Source organism: Ctenopharyngodon idella, chromosome 17 (assembly GCF_019924925.1).
Source record: "Ctenopharyngodon idella isolate HZGC_01 chromosome 17, HZGC01, whole genome shotgun sequence".
Classification (NCBI taxonomy): domain Eukaryota; kingdom Metazoa; phylum Chordata; class Actinopteri; order Cypriniformes; family Xenocyprididae; genus Ctenopharyngodon; species Ctenopharyngodon idella.
Genome location: NC_067236.1, coordinates 29447607 through 29468483, shown reverse-complemented (window position 1 = coordinate 29468483; position 20877 = coordinate 29447607). Strand labels below are relative to the sequence as shown.

Below are 20877 nucleotides of genomic sequence, written 5' to 3'. Positions count from 1 at the left end.
ATTATTAATAACCTTTTACATGTTTGAGTCACTATTAGTTATGATGAATATTACACTGCAAAAAAAAAAAAAAGATTTACAAATATCTAAAAGTTCTTAAAGGGTTAGTTCACCCAAAAATTAAAATTTTGTCATTAATTACTCACCCTCATGTCGTTCCACACCCGTAAGACCTTCGTTCATCTTTGGAACACAAATTAAGATATTTTTGATAAAATCTGATGGCTCAGTGAGGCTTGCATTGCCAGCAAGATCATTTCCTTTTCAATGCCCTGAAAGCTACTAAAGACATATTTAAAACAGTTCATGTGAGTACAGTGGTTCAACCTTAATATTATAAAGTGACGAGAATACTTTTTGTGTGGCAAAAAAACTAAATAATGACTTTATTCAACAATATCTAGTGATTTTAAAACACTGCTTCATGAAGCTTCAAAGCTTTACAAATCTTTTGTTTCGAATCAGTAGTTGTACATGTCAACTTATTCTACCAACCCTAACCCTACCCCTACCCATCTACTAATAGCCTAGACTAGTTAGTTGACATGTAGGTGCAACAGAATGTCTAAAGGGGACCATCAAAATAAAGTGTAACCTTTTTCTTTCTTCTGCTAAACAAAGAAGAAGATATTTGACTTCCATAGTAATTTAAGTCAATGACTACCATCAACTGTTTGGTTACCCATATTCTTCTTCAAAATATCTTATTTTGTGTTCAGCAGATGAAAGAAATTTATACAGGTTTGGAACAACTCGAGGGTGAGTAAATGATGACAGAATTTTCATTTTGGCTGAACTATCCCTTTAAATCAAGATTCATTTACTTGAGAAGCAAAATGATTTTGGATATTAAGTCTTGTTTAATGAAAGATTGATCAAAATTAAGTGAGTTTATGTTTAAAACAAGTTAAAGTTTTTAACATACACTCAGATCAAATGATTAATCACAAAAAGTGTGAATTAATTATATATTTTCTTGGTCATTATTACACTTAAATGTAAAAAAATGTATTTCTTTCACTTGAACAGTGATTAAGTTCAACTAAATTGCATAAACAGGCTCTTTTTTTTTTTTTTTTTTCAAGAGCAATTTGTTATATTCTCATTTGTCGTCATGGTGGTTACGCTCATTTATTTTTTCCCCAAAATCAAATGATGATGAAATCAAATAATATATTTTATTGTGGTGAAATTACACAATCCTGGGCCAAGTGATACTGTCATAAAAGATCTTCATTACAGGATGCTATATTTTCCTTTCATCTAAATCAAAATGGCAAAATGAGGTCAGTGATTTGCTGAGTAGCTTCCGTTCGCTGTGCGAATGGTATGTCATCAGTCAGTTTGAAAGTAAGTCAAAAAGAAACCTACACAGAGAGGGTTCCCGCACTGGGAGCCGCCACATCAAAGAAGATGGCATAACTGTGACATAACTCTGGGTTTAGCCACAGGGCACACATGATAAAACGGTCCATTAATGGACAACACATACCAACTAGTTGGAAATTTTGCCAAACGTTGCTTTATCATTAGGGCCCGAGCACCGATGGTGTGAGGACCCTATTGTGAATGTTCGGCCTATTATTCTTTTTCTCCAAAATGAATCGCATTTTTGAGGGCCTAAACATGCTCGAAAACTCATGAAACTTTGCACACGTGCCGAAGTGGTAAAAATTTACATCTGATATGGGTTTCAGAATTAGGTGTGGCAAAATGGCTCGATAGCGCCAATTCAATTAAGCGCCCTTCGTGCTACATTTCACGTACAAGTATGAAATTTGGTAGACGTAACAGCCAAATACCTACAAAAAAGTCCCTGGGAGCAAAATCTGAAAACACAGCAGGAAGTGAGATATTTTGAATTTTCTCTGCAACATTTTTTGCAGTTTTTGCAATTTCCAGACGTTGTACTTTAACGAACTCCTCCTAGAGATTTTATCAGATCAAGGTCATATTTGGTCAGTCTAATCTAAAGGCCTTTGTGACGTTAAATTGCGAAGATCTTGAGTTTTCGCTGAAGGGCGTGTCCGTTGTGGCCAGAAAAATTTCGATGTTTCGCCATGAAAGAGGAAGCTGGAAGAAAGAGGAAGCTGTTGTAACTCAGGCATGCAATGTCCAATCTGTCCGAAACTTCACATTTTACTAGAGTCCTGGCCTGAAGACATCTACATGCAAATATTCAGTTAGTCATAGCGCCACCTGCTGGCAACAGGAAATGGCATGTTTTACACTGTAATTCACTCCCAGAAACACATGTAAATATGCCATGAAGTACCAAACATGCTAGAAACACTTAGCTAAGTGCTAATGTGTGCGATTAACACCACAAAACAGGAAGTTGTTGTAACTAATGCATACAATGTCCAATCTGCTCTAAACTTCACATGTTTGAGGAGAGTTCTGCCCTGAGCACATCTACATGACAGTATTCAGTTATAGTAATAGCACCACCCACTGGCAACAGGAAGTGTTGTGTTTAACACTGTGATGCACTATTAGCAACATACTAAAATATGCAACTGAGCGCTAAACATGCTACAAACATTCTAAAACATGCTAGCAACACTTAGCTGGGTGCTAAAGCATGCTATTATCATCATGAAACAGGAAGTTGCTGTAACTCAAGCATACAATGTCCAATCTGCCTCTTAGAGTCCTGTCCTGAAGACGTCGGCACACAAATATTCAGTTAGTCATAGCGCCACCTGCTGGAAACAGGAAATGGCATGTTTTACATTGTAATTCACTCCCAGAAACACATTTAAATACGCCACGAAGTACCAAACATGCTTGAAACACTTGGCTAAGTGCTAATGTGTGCGATTAACACCACAAAACAGGAAGTTGTTGTAACTAAGGCATACAATGTCCAATCTGCTCTAAACTTCACATGTTTGAGGAGAGTTCTGCCCTGAGCACATCTACATGACAGTATTCAGTTATAGTAATAGCACCACCCACTGGCAACAAGAACTGATGTGTTTAACACTGTGATGCACTACTAGCAACATACTAAAATATGCAACTGAGCGCTAAACATGCTACAAATATTCTAAAACATGCTAGCAACACTTAGCTGAGTGCTAAAGCATGCTATTATCATCATGAAACAGGAAGTTGCTGTAACTCAAACATACAATGTCCAATCTACCTCTTAGAGTCCTGTCCTGAAGACACTGACATGCAAATATTCGGTTAGTCATAGCGCCACCTGCTGGCAACAGGAAATGGCATTTTTTACACTGTAATTCACTCCCAGAAACACATTTAAATACGCCATGAAGTACCAAACATGCTAGAAACACTTGGCTAAGTGCTAATGTGTGCGATTAACACCACAAAACAGGAAGTTGTTGTAACTCAGGCATACAATGTCCAATCTGCTCTAAACTTCACATGTTTGAGGAGAGTCCTGCCCTGAGCACATCTACATGACAGTATTCAGTTATAGTAATAGCACCACCCACTGGCAACAAGAAGTGATGTGTTTAACACTGTGATGCACTATTAGCAACATACTAAAATATGCAACTGAGCGCTAAACATGCTACAAACATTCTAAAACATGCTAGCAACACTTAGCTGAGTGCTAAAGCATGCTATTATCATCATGAAACAGGAAGTTGCTGTAACTCAAGCATACAATGTCCAATCTGCCTCTTAGAGTCCTGTCCTGAAGACGTCGGCACACAAATATTCAGTTAGTCATAGCGCCACCTGCTGGAAACAGGAAATGGCATGTTTTACATTGTAATTCACTCCCAGAAACACATTTAAATACGCCACGAAGTACCAAACATGCTTGAAACACTTGGCTAAGTGCTAATGTGTGCGATTAACACCACAAAACAGGAAGTTGTTGTAACTCAGGCATACAATGTCCAATCTGCTCCAAACTTCACATGTTTGAGGAGAGTTCTGCCCTGAGCACGTCTATATGACAGTATTCAGTTATAGTAATAGCACCACCCACTGGCAACAAGAACTGATGTGTTTAACACTGTGATGCACTACTAGCAACATACTAAAATATGCAACTGAGCGCTAAACATGCTACAAACATTCTAAAACATGCTAGCAACACTTAGCTGAGTGCTAAAGCATGCTATTATCATCATGAAACAGGAAGTTGCTGTAACTCAAACATACAATGTCCAATCTACCTCTTAGAGTCCTGTCCTGAAGACATTGACACGCAAATATTCAGTTAGTCATAGCGCCACCTGCTGGCAACAGGAAATGGCATTTTTTACACTGTAATTCACTCCCAGAAACACATTTAAATACCCCATGAAGAACCAAACATGCTAGAAACACTTGGCTAAGTGCTAATGTGTGCGATTAACACCACAAAACAGGAAGTTGTTGTAACTCAGGCATACAATGTCCAATCTGCTCTAAACTTCACATGTTTGAAGTGAGTCCTGCCCTGAGCTCGTCTATATGACAGTATTCAGTTATAGTAATAGCACCACCCACTGGCAACAAGAAGTGATGTGTTTAACACTGTGATGCACCACTAGCAACATACTAAAATATGCAACTGAGCGCTAAACATGCTACAAACATTCTAAAACATGCTAGCAACACTTAGCTGAGTGCTAAAGCATGCTATTATCATCATGAAACAGGAAGTTGTTGCAACTCAAGCATACAATGTCCAATCTGCCTCAAACTTCACATGTTTTATAAGTGCCCTGGCCTGAAGACATCTACATGCCAAAATTTAGTTATAGAGCCACCAGCCAGTAGCAGGAAGTGTGGCAAATACAAAAGACTGTCGTAGTCCTCCTATATTTATATACTTAAATGCATATTGCCCACAGTGCTCTGTTTTCCTAAAGCCACCAGGTGGCGGTGGTATAGGTGCGAGGGCCCTTTCATCGCTGCTTGCAGCTTTAATTGTTGTTTGTTTTCGATTGGTTGCTTAATTATCGTAAAAAGATTTGTTTTGTTTTTTTGTCTTCTATAAATGTTTTTAAGACATACTTTTCCAAATAAACTTATTATACATAATAAAATGATAGATAATAAAAGAAAAAGAAAGAATAAAGTGAATTCAGAATACTGACCAAAAAAGGAGCTGTGTTTGCAACCAGATGTAAACGGTTATGTGGGTGGTGAAAATAGGGCGTGTAATTTGCACTGTAGATGCTGTTTCTCTCACCACACAGACACTGTATCAGTGAAAGCAATCTATCAAGAACACTTCTCACTTTGATGCTGGGATGATCTCCCGTACATAAGTATACCAGCCACCACAGCATCTATGTAAGAATGAGTGTGATGTAACAATTTGCCTGAACGCTTTCGGTACAACGGAATTTCCCGAAAGACTCTTGAGATGGCTAATGGCTTAATGATGATCCATCACTATAGATAATCAACTTTCGTTATTGATATTTGACATGTAATTGATAAATAGTGCACTGCTTCATTTTTTTCTGCTTATTCATACAATTACAAATGTTTGTTTAAGTTACAAAGAATGTACAGTTAGCCTGGCACATTCATTCATGCATCGGTCTGTACATTGTTCAAACAGGTACTGATCTGAATCAAATGAGAGTAATGTAAAGTGAGTAAAAGTAATTATTTACATGTAACATTAAATTTACAGCCTACAATTATATTGTAGGCCCCCCCCCACCCCCCCCCCCCCCATAAAAGGTTTCATTTTGTAGACAGCAAAAACCAAAATAGACATGTCAGTAAAACTAAGATGTCAACCGATAAGGTCTCTCTAGCACAGTTGGTTCACAAAGGCAGTCTTAGAAGACCACTTTCTGTGGTTAAGCTGTCTTGCATCAATACATTAAAGCAGGAAATGCGTGTTCATTGAAAAAAAATAATCTATATATGGTAACATTTTTGTTACAAATATGAAAGTCTGTCTGGTAAAGGATTATCTGACAGAAACTGGACTTTTCATTCATATATCCATCAAGAATAATTGTCATTCATCCAAAAGAAAGCCTTCATAACAATGATTTTTTCATTAAATTGTACAACACATTATACACTCATGTTTTTTTTAGAACTCTAGAGTTCGTGACTCAATTTTAAAAATGCTTTATGCCAAAAAAGTTCTATATCAGAAGAAATGTCTTAAATGATTGCATGACTATTATTAATTAAAACTAAATCCATAAAATTATCCCATGATGGGAACCCATGAAGGTTCTTATAATAGAACCTTTTAAGGTTCTATTATATAGAATCTTTTGTTTTAGTACCATTTTGAATGAAAAACTTCACAGATAAAAACATTCATTCTACATTCAAGAGTATTGAACTGATAAAAAAGTGGCCATCACACACTGTAAAAAATTATTTTCATGATTTGTTATCACAACATTTTTTCTTTTGTCAAATCAACTTAGATAATGTGGTTCAGGTAACATAATATTTTGAGTTTCTCTTGATTAAACCAATCCCTTTCATTGTATTAACTCCAATTTTTAATTTCAATGAATTCAAAATTTTAAGGCAACCAGGTAACTTATCTTTTTGAGTTAAACCAACAGTTCTTTTTTACAGTGCAAGCAAAACATTTTTCCCATGAACTCTGCAAGGTGTTTAATAAAAATTTCCCAATAATTCGCCATGCGTAAAACGTAGATTAGATACGACCAAATAGGGTTTCCGAAACATGACTAAAAAGAATAGAATCCAAAATCTTGATAACTCACCCCAAAAGCCTGATTTTTATGATTCATCATTTTTTTCCAACCAAAATTCGGTGAAATGGATCTGCAACCTTGCCAACATAAACTGATCTTTAGTCCGTAGGCCAGATTACTGGCAATGAGTGGCAAGATAGGTCTAAACAAAGCACCCCTCACCTATCAATTGATCTGATGAACGAATTCAGGTCAGAGGTAGGCCTTATTATCTATGCAATCACGATCAAGCATTGCATAAATAGATGAGATGAACTAGAAACATTTTCACTGCAGAAGACAATAAGAAGAAGACATTAAAGATGTTTCTGGGCTTCTTCAACGCTAAATACATGGTGAGACGAAACAAGCATAGATATTTAGAGTAACTCTATTAGCTAGCCTAATGCTAACACTATTAGCTTGATTACATTGTTTGCCTCACTAAAGATTCATCTTAAAACTTTTTAGATTAAGTTAAATGTAATATGTTGTGACAAAAAGAGGCCTAAACTCAGAAATGGTTTGAGCCTTTTCCAAATTGTCATGGATGAATTTGAATGAAATGTAATAGATAATGATCTTTCTCTCAGGTTTTACTCTGTGCACTGGCAAGCCTCACGTTTGCCAAACAAAGGGAGAAACATATGTGCGACACTGGTTTGATGATCTCCGATGACTTCTATGGCTCTCATTCAGAGGACATGGAGGGAAATGGCAACATCCACACCCGCTCACTCTCTGCATGGACCTGGATGTGAGTTGCGAAGTGACAGAAACAAATGATACTTTCAAAAAATTCATAAGTAAATCAAAAAGGACAAAGATTTGATGTAACAGAATGATGTACATCTCCATTTACCCTGTTGAGAAAACCGCTAAAACCAGCATAAACTGTTTGACTGGTCGTAGCTGGTTTAAGCTGGATGTAGCTGGGATAAGTTGGTCGAGCTTGTCTCCCAGCCTGGCCTAGCTGGTGTTCAATTGATTTTGTCTGGTTGGTCAACTGGTCTCCCAGCCTGACCATCTAAAGAAGTGGTCAAACCTCTCTAAAACTAGCCTGCTAAATCAGCTATGACCAGGCTAGAAGAAATTAGCTGTTTGTTTGCTTTTCTAGTGGGGTAATGTTTAATGTCAATAAAAATAATTAGCAATTTATAGCATACACAAAGTTTGATAATGCATCAGGAATTTATTTCCATGTTTGGGAGGTTAATGTTTAGCTAGCTCTCATAGCAACTATGCTACATAAAATGAAATCATTTTAAGGTACAGCAGGCCATGTGATGTCAACATGAAACATCGAGTAAAGCAGGTCTTGGTTAGGTCTGTGGGTTTTGTCTCAGTGAAATAACCACCTTGTTTTCTCTGTTTTTAGACCAAAGATTTCACACGACAGAATACCACAGGTCATCTATGAAGCACAGTGCAAATCAGAATATTGCACCCTTCCTACTGGTGTGGATGAGAGACTGAACTCTCTACCCATATATCAGGACATCCTGGTTCTGAAACAGGATTCAAAGGACAAGAAGTGCTTCAGGACAACTTTTGAGAGAGTAATAGTGGGCTGTACATGTGTCTGGGCCAAAACTTCCTAAAATGACTAGCATGTTTCCATGTTAGAATGAACGTATTTATTTGTTCCAATGAAGCCGAGACATTTTAACAGATTTTAATTTATTTTGTATACAATACAGTTCCTGAATTTTTTTTTTAATATATATATATATATATATATATATATATATATATATATATATATGTTTTTTTTTTTTTTTGTTTGTTTTTATTATATATATATATATAAAATTTACATGTATTCATTTAACACTTATGTGACATATTTATGTAGAAATCTTTTTGAGTACTAATACAATATTTAAACACATTGATAGTTGTTGTATGTATTTGACTAATCAGCAATTAAACATATGAATCATAAAATATCAATCTATCACTGATCCTTATTTGTGTACCCTTCGTAACTAAACCGTGTGTAATGTCTGTAGAAAGCAGGCGAGGCGCGGATCTAAACGCAGGGTTTTTAAATAAAGAAACAATACAAAAAAGAAGCAACACAGAGAACAAGGAACAAAAGCACACAAGAAACAAAGATCATCACCTTCAACAACTGACAGAAAACAAGTGAAACACAAGGGCTATATATACACAGGGGCAAACAAGGTAACGCGGTAACGAGATACACCTGGGGAGACTAATCAACATGAAAAACTACAATCATGGCACTAGGACTGGAAATACAACAAAAGTCCATACAAGACATGGGGAATATTTGACACCGATACCTTGAGGTAGATAACAGTTAACTTTTTTCTTAAAAATGTTTGGATCGTATTTAGTTTTGCAGGGGGTGGGAGTCTGAATTAAAGACATTTAAATAAAAACCATGTTGGCTTCTGCAATGTACCTTTAAATATAGTAATCGCATATAGTAATTGCAAATAATACACAGACTGCAATACACCATTACTGTCTCTCAATTCAAGCACTTCAGGGCAACTTTTGAGAGCGTTACAGTGAGCTGTACGTGTACGGGCCGAAACCTTGTATGTTTGACTTGTATGTTTCTATGTTAGAATAAACGTATTTATTTTTTCCAGTAAAGCTGAGACTTGAGCATTTTAATGGAGTACTTCATGAATGTATATTGTAATTTCATGAATTTAGTTTCCAGAATTAACTTTTTATTAAATATTTACATGTATTAAACACTTTAATAAGTATTAATAAAATATTTGAACACTTTTTTGATAGTTTAATTTGATCAATTAACAATAAACTTTTTGAATTAAAAAACACTGATCACTAACCCTTATTTGTAGACGTTCCAAACCAATGTCTTGAGGTAGTTTTGGATAGTATTTAGTTTAAAAATCATAAATTAAAGACATGTACAGCAGGCCTCTACTGTACTCTGCTTTCATCAAATATAGTAATTGCAAATTGTACACAGACTGTAATATAACTGCAGTCAGGAAAAAAAAAAGTGCAAACACTACCTTCAGGGATACAACAGCTTGTCACTGGGGCAATGGCTTTAAAAAACAACTTTGTACCTTTTCTGTCTTAGGAATATGTACCCTTAAAGGGATAGTTCACCCAAAAATGAAAATTTTGTCATCATTTACTCACCCTCACGTTGTTCCAACCAAACCTGTATGAGTTTCTTTCTTCTGTTGAACACAAAAGAAGATATTTTAAAGAATGTTGGTAACCAGACAGTTGACAGTAGCCATTGACTTCCATAGTATTTTCTTTCCTAAGTCAATGGGTGCCGTCATGTTACCAACATTCTTTAAAATATCTTCTTTTGTGTTCAGCAGAAGAAAGAAATTCATACAGGTTTGGAACAACTTGAGGGTGAGTAAATCATGACAAAAATTTAATTTTAGGGTGAACTATCCCTTTTTTAAAGTGGAAATGAAGCAGTCAGTCAAGTTAACATTAGTAAATTGATTTCCACTATATAGGCCTAATCAAAAATTATATAAAACACAATGTTTTGATATAGCTTTCTTTAGCAAAGGCGCGCCATCTTGCAGTCATTTTCTTTTAAATAGTTACATTTACCGTGTTTATTATATTTTGATTAGAGTGGAAATCCATTTACTAAATAATGCTTACTGACTGCTTTATTTCTACTTTAAGGTAGCCTATGCTACTGATTAGAGGTAAATAAGGTAAAGTAAGGTGCTGCCCTAGGGACAAGCTGTTCTATCTGTAAAGGTATTTGAATAATTTATGTAGCTCATTAATTTCTAGTAAGAAGAGAAAAGCTAGTCATTATATAATAAGGAAATTAATTAGCAACATTTGCATCTTTTGCACATAGGTTTAAATGTCAGGACATGGATGTGGTCTCTGGCCCTCTAACACTGCACATCCTTTACAAACATTCACCATGGTTTCCATAATGTCTGGCATAGACAGTTATTGTTTAATCTCGCCACTGTTGACATGCAAAAAGAACAAAAAATGAGAGTGATTCTGAATGCATTTTTTGTTTTGTTTTTTCCCTTGTGAGACCTATTAGATATTTTTATGACTGATTAGCTAACATAAAAATAAAACTAGCATAAAAAGTAGCTAGTCAGACAGTCTGACCAAATGCCATAATAATTATTACAGTAGAATCAATAGGCTACATGTTTGTTATGCGTGCTGCTATTAGATGTGTATAATGGGTGATATTATACATTTAGACATTTAGGTTGTGATATCGAGTTTAGATATCATCATAGTGACTAAAAATGGTTGAGGTCGTTTCACAGCCAAGCCACTAAGTGGCGATATACAGAATATGAAACGGAAGATAAATTGTCTATGACCGCCATCCAGCGGGCGGAGGTGCAATTACACGCTGCAGCTTTAAACTGTCTGTCTCTACATAAACAAACATCAATCTAGGAATGGACAAAGTTCTATGGATAACCATTTGATCACCACCTTAGATTACTATCTAACATTATTTTATTACTTTTTTACACATTTTTAAGCGCTTAATGAAGGTTCTTTAGCTCTAGCCAACGGGATTCTGTAAACTTTTCCTGCTGTACACATTGTCAAACTGTGGATTTACAGATAGCCAGTCGAGCTAGCTGGCTAAAGGCAAGTGTTGCTCTGAAATAATATGCAGTATTAAGCCGAATGTTTTACAACTGTCAACTGCGCTTTTCAGTCGTGTATGTTCAGATTTTCGACAGCTCGTTGTTTATTAGACTTTGCGCTAAAGTGCTGCAAGATTATATTTTGTTTTCTGTGTCATGTGTTTGTTTAGCTCAGATATTACGTAAATGTAATCTGGATTCCATATTTACCATGCTTTTACTATGGTAACCATTAGTAAACAATGAGATTTTATCTGAAATGTTGATGTAGGTTCTTACTAAATAATTAGTGAATGAAAGAGTAATCTAATAATAATATAATACAGTAATACAAACTTTGGCGTTGGTTTTCAAAGGTTTAAAGTGTGTTTAGGCTGGTATTTTACATAACACATTCTGTTGTATTTTATTGAAACCATAATTGTATTGATCTAACCATGGTAATAGTTAAATTATGCTTACTATGTAAAACCGTACTTCATAAAGAATATACACTACCAGTCAAAAGTTTGGAAACTTTACTATTTTTAATGTTTTTGAATGAAGACTCTTATGCTCATTAAGGCTGCATTTATTTCATAATAAATACAGAAAAAAACAATAATATTGTGAAATATTATTACAATTTAAAATTATGGTTTTCTATTTTAATATACTTTAAAATATAATTTATTTCTGTGATGCAAAGCTGAATTTTCAGCATCATTACTCCAGTCTTCAGTGTCACATGATCCTTCAGAAATCATTCTAATATGTTGATTTGATACTCAGTTATTATCAATGTTGAAAACAGTTGTGTTGCTTAATATTTTTTTGGAACCTGCGATACTTTTTTCAGGATTCATTGATGAATAAAAGGTTAAAAAGAACAGCATTTATTCAAAATATAAATCTTTTCTAACAATATAAATATTTACTATCACTTTTTATCAATTTAACACATCCGTGCTGAATAAAAGTATTAATTTCTTTCAAAAAAAAAGAAAGAAAAAAAAAATGACTGACCCCAAACTTTTGAACAGTAGTGTATATTGTTACAAAAGATTCCTATTTTAAATAAATGCTGATATTTTTTAACTTTTTATTCATCAAAGAATCCTGAAAAAGTATCACAGGTTATAAAATAATATTAAGCAGCACAACTGTTTCCAACATTGATAATAAATCAGCATATTACAATGATTTCTGAAGGATCATGTGACACTGAAGACTGGAGTAATGATGCTGAAAATTCAGCTTTGCATCACAGAAATAAATTATTTTTTAAAGTATATTAAAATAGAAAACCATAATTTTAAATTGTAATAATATTTCACAATATTATTGTTTTTTTCTGTATCTATTATAAAATAAATGCAGCCTTAATGAGCATAAGAGACTTCGTTCAAAAACATTAAAAATAGTAATGTTTCCAACTTTTGACTGGTAGTGTAACATACAAATGCTTTTATTGCTATATTTTAGTCTTCCAGTGGATTTCCTGAAAAATAAATTCCACAGCATCTGCAACATCCAGATCCTGTAAATGGGGAACAGTGCACTCAAAGCTCATTTGGAAACATCTCAGAAGACGGGAGTCTTTCAGCTGACCGGAAAGGGTTTGACAGAGGTACTAATAGGCTTGTCGTAATCATATTCCCCGCTCAGATGCACTTAGCAGCAGTGACGTCCTCATGGATTATTGACAGCTCATGTGTCTTTGTTTATATAGTTCCCAGAAGATCTGCAGAAACTCACCGCAAACCTGCGGACAGTTGATCTGTCCAACAACAAAATCGAGGTGCTTCCAGCATTCATAGGAGGCTTCCAGCAACTCAAGAGTCTTACCATAAGCAGCAATAAACTGAGTAAGTGTTGACAAATAGCTAAATATGGCCATCATGAAGATAAACTCAACATTCTGTTCTTTGAAAACAGTTTTATATAAGTCATTTTTACTCTTTTGACTGTTAGAATTAACTTCTTCTGTATATAAATTACATCTGTTGTCATTGGCTAATGTGAAATGAGTATTCACCTGTCAAACTGATGAATATTTAATAGGCTTGATAGTGGTATGGTACAGTGACAATTTCTAAATAGACCATTTTTGGGTAGTTGATACCTAACATGTCTGTAAACATTTTTCTTAATAAATTAAATTACATTTTATTGCAAATTCTTGATATGCATGTACAGTAGTGGCAAAAAGAAATATCTGACCTAGTAAAATCAACATCACACTTTATTTAAATATTATTCATAGTGTTATTAGTGTTATTCATTAGTGTTATTCATAGTACTGACTTCGATACCAAGTTGGTGAAGAAATTTTAAAAATGTGACGCTTTGAGTAAACACCTCTGATTGGCCATTGTGTTCACACGCTCAACATAAGATGTGTGATTGGCTACAATGATCAACGCTTCAAATCATGTTGTAAATACATCTTCACAGAGCGCTTACACAGATACACATAGGAGCGTTTGAATGCAGGCGTCTATCAACGGACCGGTCCCCTGATAGATGCCTGCTTTCAAACGCTCACGCTTTCAAATTGAAACACTTCCGTGTGCTTTCAGATGCTCCCATGCGTTGATCATTGTAGCCAATCACAGACATCTGATGAGTGTGTGAACACAATGGCCAATCAGAGGTGTTTATGAATCCGCTCAACAGCGCTCAAAGCGTCACATTTTCAAAATTTCAGTATCGACTTGGTATCAAAGTCGGTACTTTTGACAACACTTTCAAAATGTATTCAAAATTTGTTAATGATTTTGTAAGCATTTTGCATAGTTGTGCTTGGAATCAATTGTTTTATTTGTGATATTGCAATGAAACATGCCAAATTTTGTGGACATAATTTACTTTGATTAACATTAATGACAGACAGCAGCGGGTTTATTAGGCTGCTGTCACTTTAAGACCTGCCGCACATGACATGGATCTGACGCGCATCATATTTTCCCACAACTCTTTACATTGACTTAAACCTTTTTTTTAACTAATTTAAGACATGAAAGAGAGCTCAATTCAGTATTCGAAAGCTTTCTGGGCACTCGATTCGGACGTTTGCGCACCGAAACGAATTGAGTTCCCTTTCGCATCTTCTTGCACTTGAATATTTAAATTGGCTAGGCTTAAACTTTAGTGAACATCAACTCTCCTGAGTGTCATTCACGTTTGTTCACGTTCTCCCTACATTGCATTGTTAGCGTTCATAAAAATGTTACCGGCCAACTGGTGATTGACACCATTTCATAAACACGTCTACGCCGATTTTTACTCGCATTTGGTGCTTGGCAAGTGTTAATTTTAGATCCTGTATCTAGATAAAACTTAGATTAAACTCATATTATTGCAAAAGAGCCTATTTTCTATCATATAAACCCTTAAGCACTTCATTAATGTGTGAACTGTATCGTATACAGCCAGTCTACCAAATGATATCGGGAAACTCAAGAAGCTGGAGACTCTTATTTTAAATGGGAACCAGCTAAAACAACTTCCTGTGTCAGTGGGACAGCTGAAGTCCTTGCGTACCTTGAGCCTGTCTGGGAATCACTTCAAGGAGTTTCCCACTGGACTCAGCAGCCTTCGCCAGCTCGATGTTCTGGACCTGTCTAAGAATCAGATCCATGTGGTTCCTGCAGAGGTGGCCGAACTGCAAGCCATTGAAATCAACCTCAATCAGAACCAGGTGAGTTTTTAGTTCATTGCGTTCAGGAAATGTCATGATATAGAGGTGTCGGGGTGACTTTCTGTGCTATGTTTGTTCTGTTTCAGATTTCAACCCTGGCTCCAGAGGTGTCTCGTGCTCCCAGACTGAAGGTCTTACGGCTGGAGGAGAACTGTCTGGAGCTCACCTCTATCCCGATCTCCATCCTCACAGAGTCCCAGGTGTCCCTGCTGTCTGTGGAGGGCAACCTGTTTGAAGTGAAAAAAATGCGTGACCTAGAAGGATATGATAAAGTAAGTTTGTGTCAGTTTAGGCTACTCTTATACACTCTTAAAAATAAATGTTCTTTAATGGCATCTCTGGTTTCATGAAGAATCTTTAGCATCCATGGACACTTTCCATTCCACAAAAGGTTCTTTATAGTGGAAAGAGTTTCTTTAGATTATTAAAATATTTTACACTGAGAAAAATTGAAAGTACTGTTCACTGAAAGGTTCTCTGGGGAACCAAGAAGGGTTCTTCTATGGCATTCCTACGTAAACCCCATTTTGGAACTTTTATTTTTTATAGCTTTAAACCGTATTTCTTTTATAAGAAGGCACAATGGAAAAAAATATTTTTGTTATATTCCAGGTCCAATGTTTACTGTCAGCTTAGTTTTGTGCGTCTCATCCTCTATAATAGTTTTAGACCAGTTTTGTTTTACATTCAAACAAACTGTGGTATTTTCCATCTTGGAAAATACCACAGTTTAAGTTTAAATGTAAAACAAAACTGGTATAAAACTAAGTATTTATTTTTGAAACAGTCAAATCCCACACAATCTAACCCATCATTTCAGCAAGGAGTAATAGGAAAGCCCAAGAAGAATTCTTGCTCTGAATTGAACCATTCAGTGCATTTAAATTCACACTTGACATAATACAACTTGCCTCTAAGACACCTGGGATTAAAAAAAGAAAGAAAAACCCTCAAATATAATTTTCTACAAAAATAATTTAGTATTAAACTAAGAGCAATTTAATGAAGAATTGTAAGTAATTTTCAAGACAAATTAGTGTTTACACTACAGATGTGATGTGGTTATGTTTGAGTGATTAAATCTCAAAGCATTTTGGACCCAGTTTAAACCTCTAGTTAGTTCTAGTCCACTTGTGATTGGTTCACCCAAAACAGATCTTACTTCCAGGCTAAACGGGGCCAAGTGGCTATAAAAAAAATTAACACTTTACAATCAGTTCTCAACACTCTCAAGAAGTTCTTAAGCATTTATTAATCTTTGTTAACGAATTGTTCATGTTAGTTCACAAGTGTATTAACAAATGTTCACAAATACAACTTAAAAATGTATTAGTAAATGTTGGAATTGACTAAGATTAATAAATGCTGTAGAAGTGTTGTTCATTGTTAGTTCATGTTAACTAATATAGTTAACTAAAGTTAAACCTTATTGTAAAGCATTACCAAAAAATCTAACTTAGTTTGATCAGTTATTTGCTTCACTTCACATCTTATAACCAGCTAAATCTGTTTATATCTACTGTTCAAATCTATTTATTTTCATTGGCACAGCATTGAGAGATTGAAGTTTGATTTTGATTTCGACATTAAAGTGTTTATTACAATCATGTTATAAGTAGTGGTTTAATTTGCAAAAACAACGTCCTATAACTATAGTCTTAAAGGTGCAGTAAGTGATTTCTGAGAAACAGTAGCTTCGTTTACATGGACACCTTTTGTTTCAGTTGGAATTAATTAATTCCGATTGATGAATCGGAACGTAATGTTTACATGAACGCTAAATAAAGTGATCGGGTTGATGTGCGCGTTTTTTGTGTCACAAGCTTCAAATTGGAATTGATTTTTGATATAGAGTTTCCCGCTGTTTTTGCATACTATTCTCTTACATTGCTTCTTTTCTTTGTTTTAAAAAGCAGACATAATATGTATCTATGTATGCATATGTATGCACATCTATAATATGCACATGAATTGTTGTGCTTATATTTATCAAGCAGTAAAAACTCTGCGAATTCTCGTAAAAAATAAAGTGAAGATGATGAATGAATGAATGACAAAGAAGAACAAAATATGAACATACAGTGCACAAGAGTTTATACAAGCAAAAGTTTTGTTAGTCGCCAGCAGCCACCAGCTCCAGACAATCAATCACACTCAAAACTGTCCTGTTACTATAGCTAACATTACAACAACATCTTTGTTCTGTGAAACTTGGCAAAATCAATGTTACTCATGTATGGAGCAGAAACAACAAAGTCTACGTCCATTTTCAGGGTCTTAATTTTCTTGCGTAATCATAACCCTTTTTTTCTCAGTAACATTCCTCTGACCTTTTCACATTTATAATGTCTCTCAGCCAGGGACATCACTAGGCCCATTTTAAGAGGGCTTTAGCCCCCCTAAATTTTCACCCAGCCCCCCTAAAAATTGGCTATTAACTCTGTAATATGTACACTAATTCATGATTGCCTCAGTCCCATTTAAAACTCATATGAAACCGGCGGCAGGCTTCGGATACTCCCTCTAGTCTGCGTTATTCAGCGTGTTCTTCAATCTGTAGCAGCACAGCGCCAACAGCAGACAATGTTTATGCATTTATTGATAGATTATGACATGGATTCCCAAAGTGTGGTACGCGCACCCCCAGGGGTACGCGAGAGGAAAAATATAATGGCGGTCTGTTTTTTTAAGTGGGATTTTTCCATACAATTAAAAAAAACATGAACAGTAAACATTTCCTTTGTAATCGCTTTTATTTTAAATAAAAAATTATAATTTATTAGTTTTTGATAGAAACGTAGAAGAAGACAGCTGCTGTCTTCTTCTACGCACTGCTCTTCTTTTATGCACTGCAGGCTAGGCTATATGCGTGCCAACTCGTTTCATTCATTCCATATATATATTATAAATATGCTTAACTGGCTGAAATCAGGGAAACTGTCAAGTGGGACGTCTTATCTATTTCGGAGCTTATTCTCTTTAATGTTGTGGATCGTTTGTAACTTCATTGCAATTTAATTAAATGTACTGTCATTCTAATTTCCATAACCGTTGTGTTATGATGATGATGATGATGCTAGCTCCACGGTCATTTAATATGTTTCTTTTACGCGGCTGAAAATAACCGTGCTTTCTGTTACTGAGCCTGTGTCTGTCACTCGTCCTCTTAAAAGTGAAAGCTTGTGCGTAGCTTTGTTGCATTATATTGAAACTTTGTTGATGTTGTTATTGTCATGCGTGTTCTGATTATTTGCGCATGATTAAACATGAGTCTTTATATGGCGATAAAACAAAGCTTTGTTGCGTTTTTTTTTAAGTGGGGATTGGGGGTGCGCCTACCCGGTTGGGACATAGAAGGGGGTGCGCAGGAAAAAAAGTTTGGGAACCGCTGGATTATGATATCTGCATCTGTGTAGTTCTGTCATAAATGCATTTTACATAATATGATGCGGGAGCAGTTCAAGACAGTTTCCCATCCACTGTAAAATCTGGGCTTATTTATTTATTTTATGAAATTCCTTACATCTAAATGGCATGAGACTTTGTGACTTTTCTTACTCTTGCTATGCTTCATACTTCAGTGCAATAAAATTGCTAAAATTAGTTATAATATTGATTTTATAATAAATCCAAAAGCAAAACATGTGAAAAGAACTATAAAAGGGAGTGGAAATGGCAAATGCGCTAATGAGTGGTCCTCTGCAGCCATCTACTGGTTATATTGGTAATTTCATGTCATTTTCATGTTGAAAGTGTTTGTTTTCCACCATGTGACAGAAATCCTCCACTAAAGCATGGCACATTTTCCATGTGATCGCCATAAATGAAAATGAAAAAATGTAGATCTTCTTTAAAGTTAGAGTAAAAAAAAATAAAATAATAGTGTTTAAAACATTACATGTGTTGGGAAAAAATGTTTTCCCAACATTACATGTGTTGGGAAAAAATATTGCCAATCTTGACAATTACAGTAATATAAAGTCTAAATTCTTAATGAATATTCGCTGGTTATTTAAAATGATTAGAAATTAATTCAGTATTCTTGGATTGACTTGGTAGGTAGTGTAGAACCTACTGTATTGTTCATGCCTACCCTAGTATACAAACAATATATTAAATTATTATTTTTTTAATCATACCCTCATTGGGGGCTGGAAATCCTAGAATCACCCCTGCTCTCAGCTGTCTCTCTTTCTACAGTCTTTCTCTTTAAAACTCCCTCTTGCTGACTCTCTCTCCACCACCGTCATGAGTGGACACGCCCCCTACTGCTGATTGGCTACAAGTGTGTTGTGATGCTCGGTCTGATCCTCTTTCAACAGCCTTTCTCATAAATCACTTACTGCACCTTTAAGACAACAATATGAAGCATGTTCTTAATAACGATCTAGATTAAGAAAGCCATTTGAAATGTTTTTTTTTTCTTACATGGTCATATAATGACTTTTATCTTTGCTTTGCTCAGTACATGGAACGTTTCACTGCAACCAAGAAGAAATTTGCGTGATCAATCAGAGGCTTCCTGCACGTGTCCTCTGCGCTGGGCTTAGCATGGAGAGGTTTCAGCTTTGACCGCACATATAAATGGCAAGACGGCAATGGAAGAAAGGTCAGGACTTCTTCACAGAGACGGCCTGCTGCTCATCACCGTTACAGTACAGAGAGCACATGTATGAATTACTCTATGAACCGTGCATCACTCTTTCTTTTGCAAAGATTTTATAAACGGAAACATAATGCTGACTGCTTTATGAGGACATTTACAGTGGAGAATGATTAATTGTAAATTTTGAGGGCACTAATGCCACGTTTGTTTTAACTAACATATTGTACATCCTGTACCCTTTTGCAATGTATGCTATTGCCCAGCATTTATTGATCCATTTATTCTAATGCTTTACAGTTAGAAAGTATTTCTAACAATTAAATAGACTTTTCTATCTCTTATAGGATTTAGTTTCCATCTCATATTTTTGTCATTATTTGATTAAACACATTTATTTGAGCTTTATTATATAATCTGTTGTGTAACAGTATTTCGGTTGAACTGTGATCTCAAAACTTCCGTTAAAGAATATTTACTGTGATATTTATGAAGTAGCCATTTTTTCTGACATCAAAGGCTGCAGATGAGTCTTAATGTTGATCAAAGAAATTAATGCCAGTGGATATTTATATTTATGTTAAGACAACACAATGTTCAGTTTGTATTTACTTTTACACATTTATACATTCTGCATGTTTTCTTTTCCGAAAAGTGCATAACCCGGAAAGCATTTTAGTGAAGGATTATGCATTTCCATGCCGTTTTTGAGATGGCAAATCTAATTCTATTTGTGTCTACGTGTTTATCTATAACTTACACACTTGAATGTCAACTGTAGTCCTCTGTTTAACTTTAAGTGTTTCTGAATATATGCACATTAATGGAAATGTGTTAATTACAAACATCTAAAGATGTAATTTCGCAATCGGAATTATAACAAAAAGCCAAAAGCAGTCATGAGTGGCTTTTACTTTCATTTCTTCTCAATGTACTGTCACCTAAATTATTTTTACTCTACAGCATTTAGCCACAAAACAAAGCTCACATTGTATTAAAATGACAATGTCATGCAATTGTCAAGCAATTTACACCTGAATGTCCCCTCAGGATGAATAAAATACATCTATCTACCTGTACAGTATTTATACTTGTGATTACTGACACACCAAGACTGTACCAACTTGCAGTTTTGTGTTTATAGTGCTCAAAAACAGCTCAGGACATATTATTGATTCAAATGATTTGCTTTGAGACTAATAATGTTACTCCATTGGTCCATTTATAAAGTAGACAGCTGTCGAAGGGAATAAAGGGCTTCTTTCAAATAATTCTTACATTTTAAACTAATGCTTGTAC

General features: G+C 35.2%; 2 protein-coding genes across 2 annotated transcripts; both read left to right on the top strand.

Annotated features, from left to right (window-relative positions):
• The first annotated feature begins 6722 nt into the window (after positions 1 to 6722).
• il17a/f2 (interleukin 17a/f2) lies at positions 6723 to 8350 on the top strand. Its single transcript, XM_051868653.1, has 3 exons — positions 6723 to 7018; positions 7256 to 7419; positions 8041 to 8350. Exons 1-3 carry the CDS (start codon positions 6986 to 6988, stop codon positions 8261 to 8263), a joined length of 420 nt encoding a protein of 139 aa, XP_051724613.1. The 5' UTR covers positions 6723 to 6985; the 3' UTR covers positions 8264 to 8350.
• A 2679-nt stretch (positions 8351 to 11029) lies between these two features.
• lrrc57 (leucine rich repeat containing 57) lies at positions 11030 to 20657 on the top strand. The gene is made up of 6 exons (XM_051868652.1): positions 11030 to 11294; positions 12758 to 12902; positions 13005 to 13140; positions 14707 to 14975; positions 15062 to 15247; positions 19441 to 20657. The coding sequence occupies exons 2-6, from the start codon at positions 12819 to 12821 to the stop codon at positions 19480 to 19482; spliced, it is 717 nt and encodes a 238-aa protein (XP_051724612.1). The 5' UTR covers positions 11030 to 11294; positions 12758 to 12818; the 3' UTR covers positions 19483 to 20657.
• The last annotated feature ends 220 nt before the right edge of the window (positions 20658 to 20877 follow it).

Coding starts and splice junctions, on each gene's coding strand:
- il17a/f2 (XM_051868653.1), top strand. CDS start 6,986: ATGTTTCTGGGCTTCTTCAACGCTAAATACATG. Junction 7,019..7,255: donor TCTTCAACGCTAAATACATG/GTGAGACGAAAC, acceptor TCTTTCTCTCAG/GTTTTACTCTGTGCACTGGC. Junction 7,420..8,040: donor CTCTCTGCATGGACCTGGAT/GTGAGTTGCGAA, acceptor CTCTGTTTTTAG/ACCAAAGATTTCACACGACA.
- lrrc57 (XM_051868652.1), top strand. CDS start 12,819: ATGGGGAACAGTGCACTCAAAGCTCATTTGGAAACATCTCAGAAGACG. Junction 13,141..14,706: donor CATAAGCAGCAATAAACTGA/GTAAGTGTTGAC, acceptor TATCGTATACAG/CCAGTCTACCAAATGATATC. Junction 14,976..15,061: donor TCAACCTCAATCAGAACCAG/GTGAGTTTTTAG, acceptor GTTCTGTTTCAG/ATTTCAACCCTGGCTCCAGA.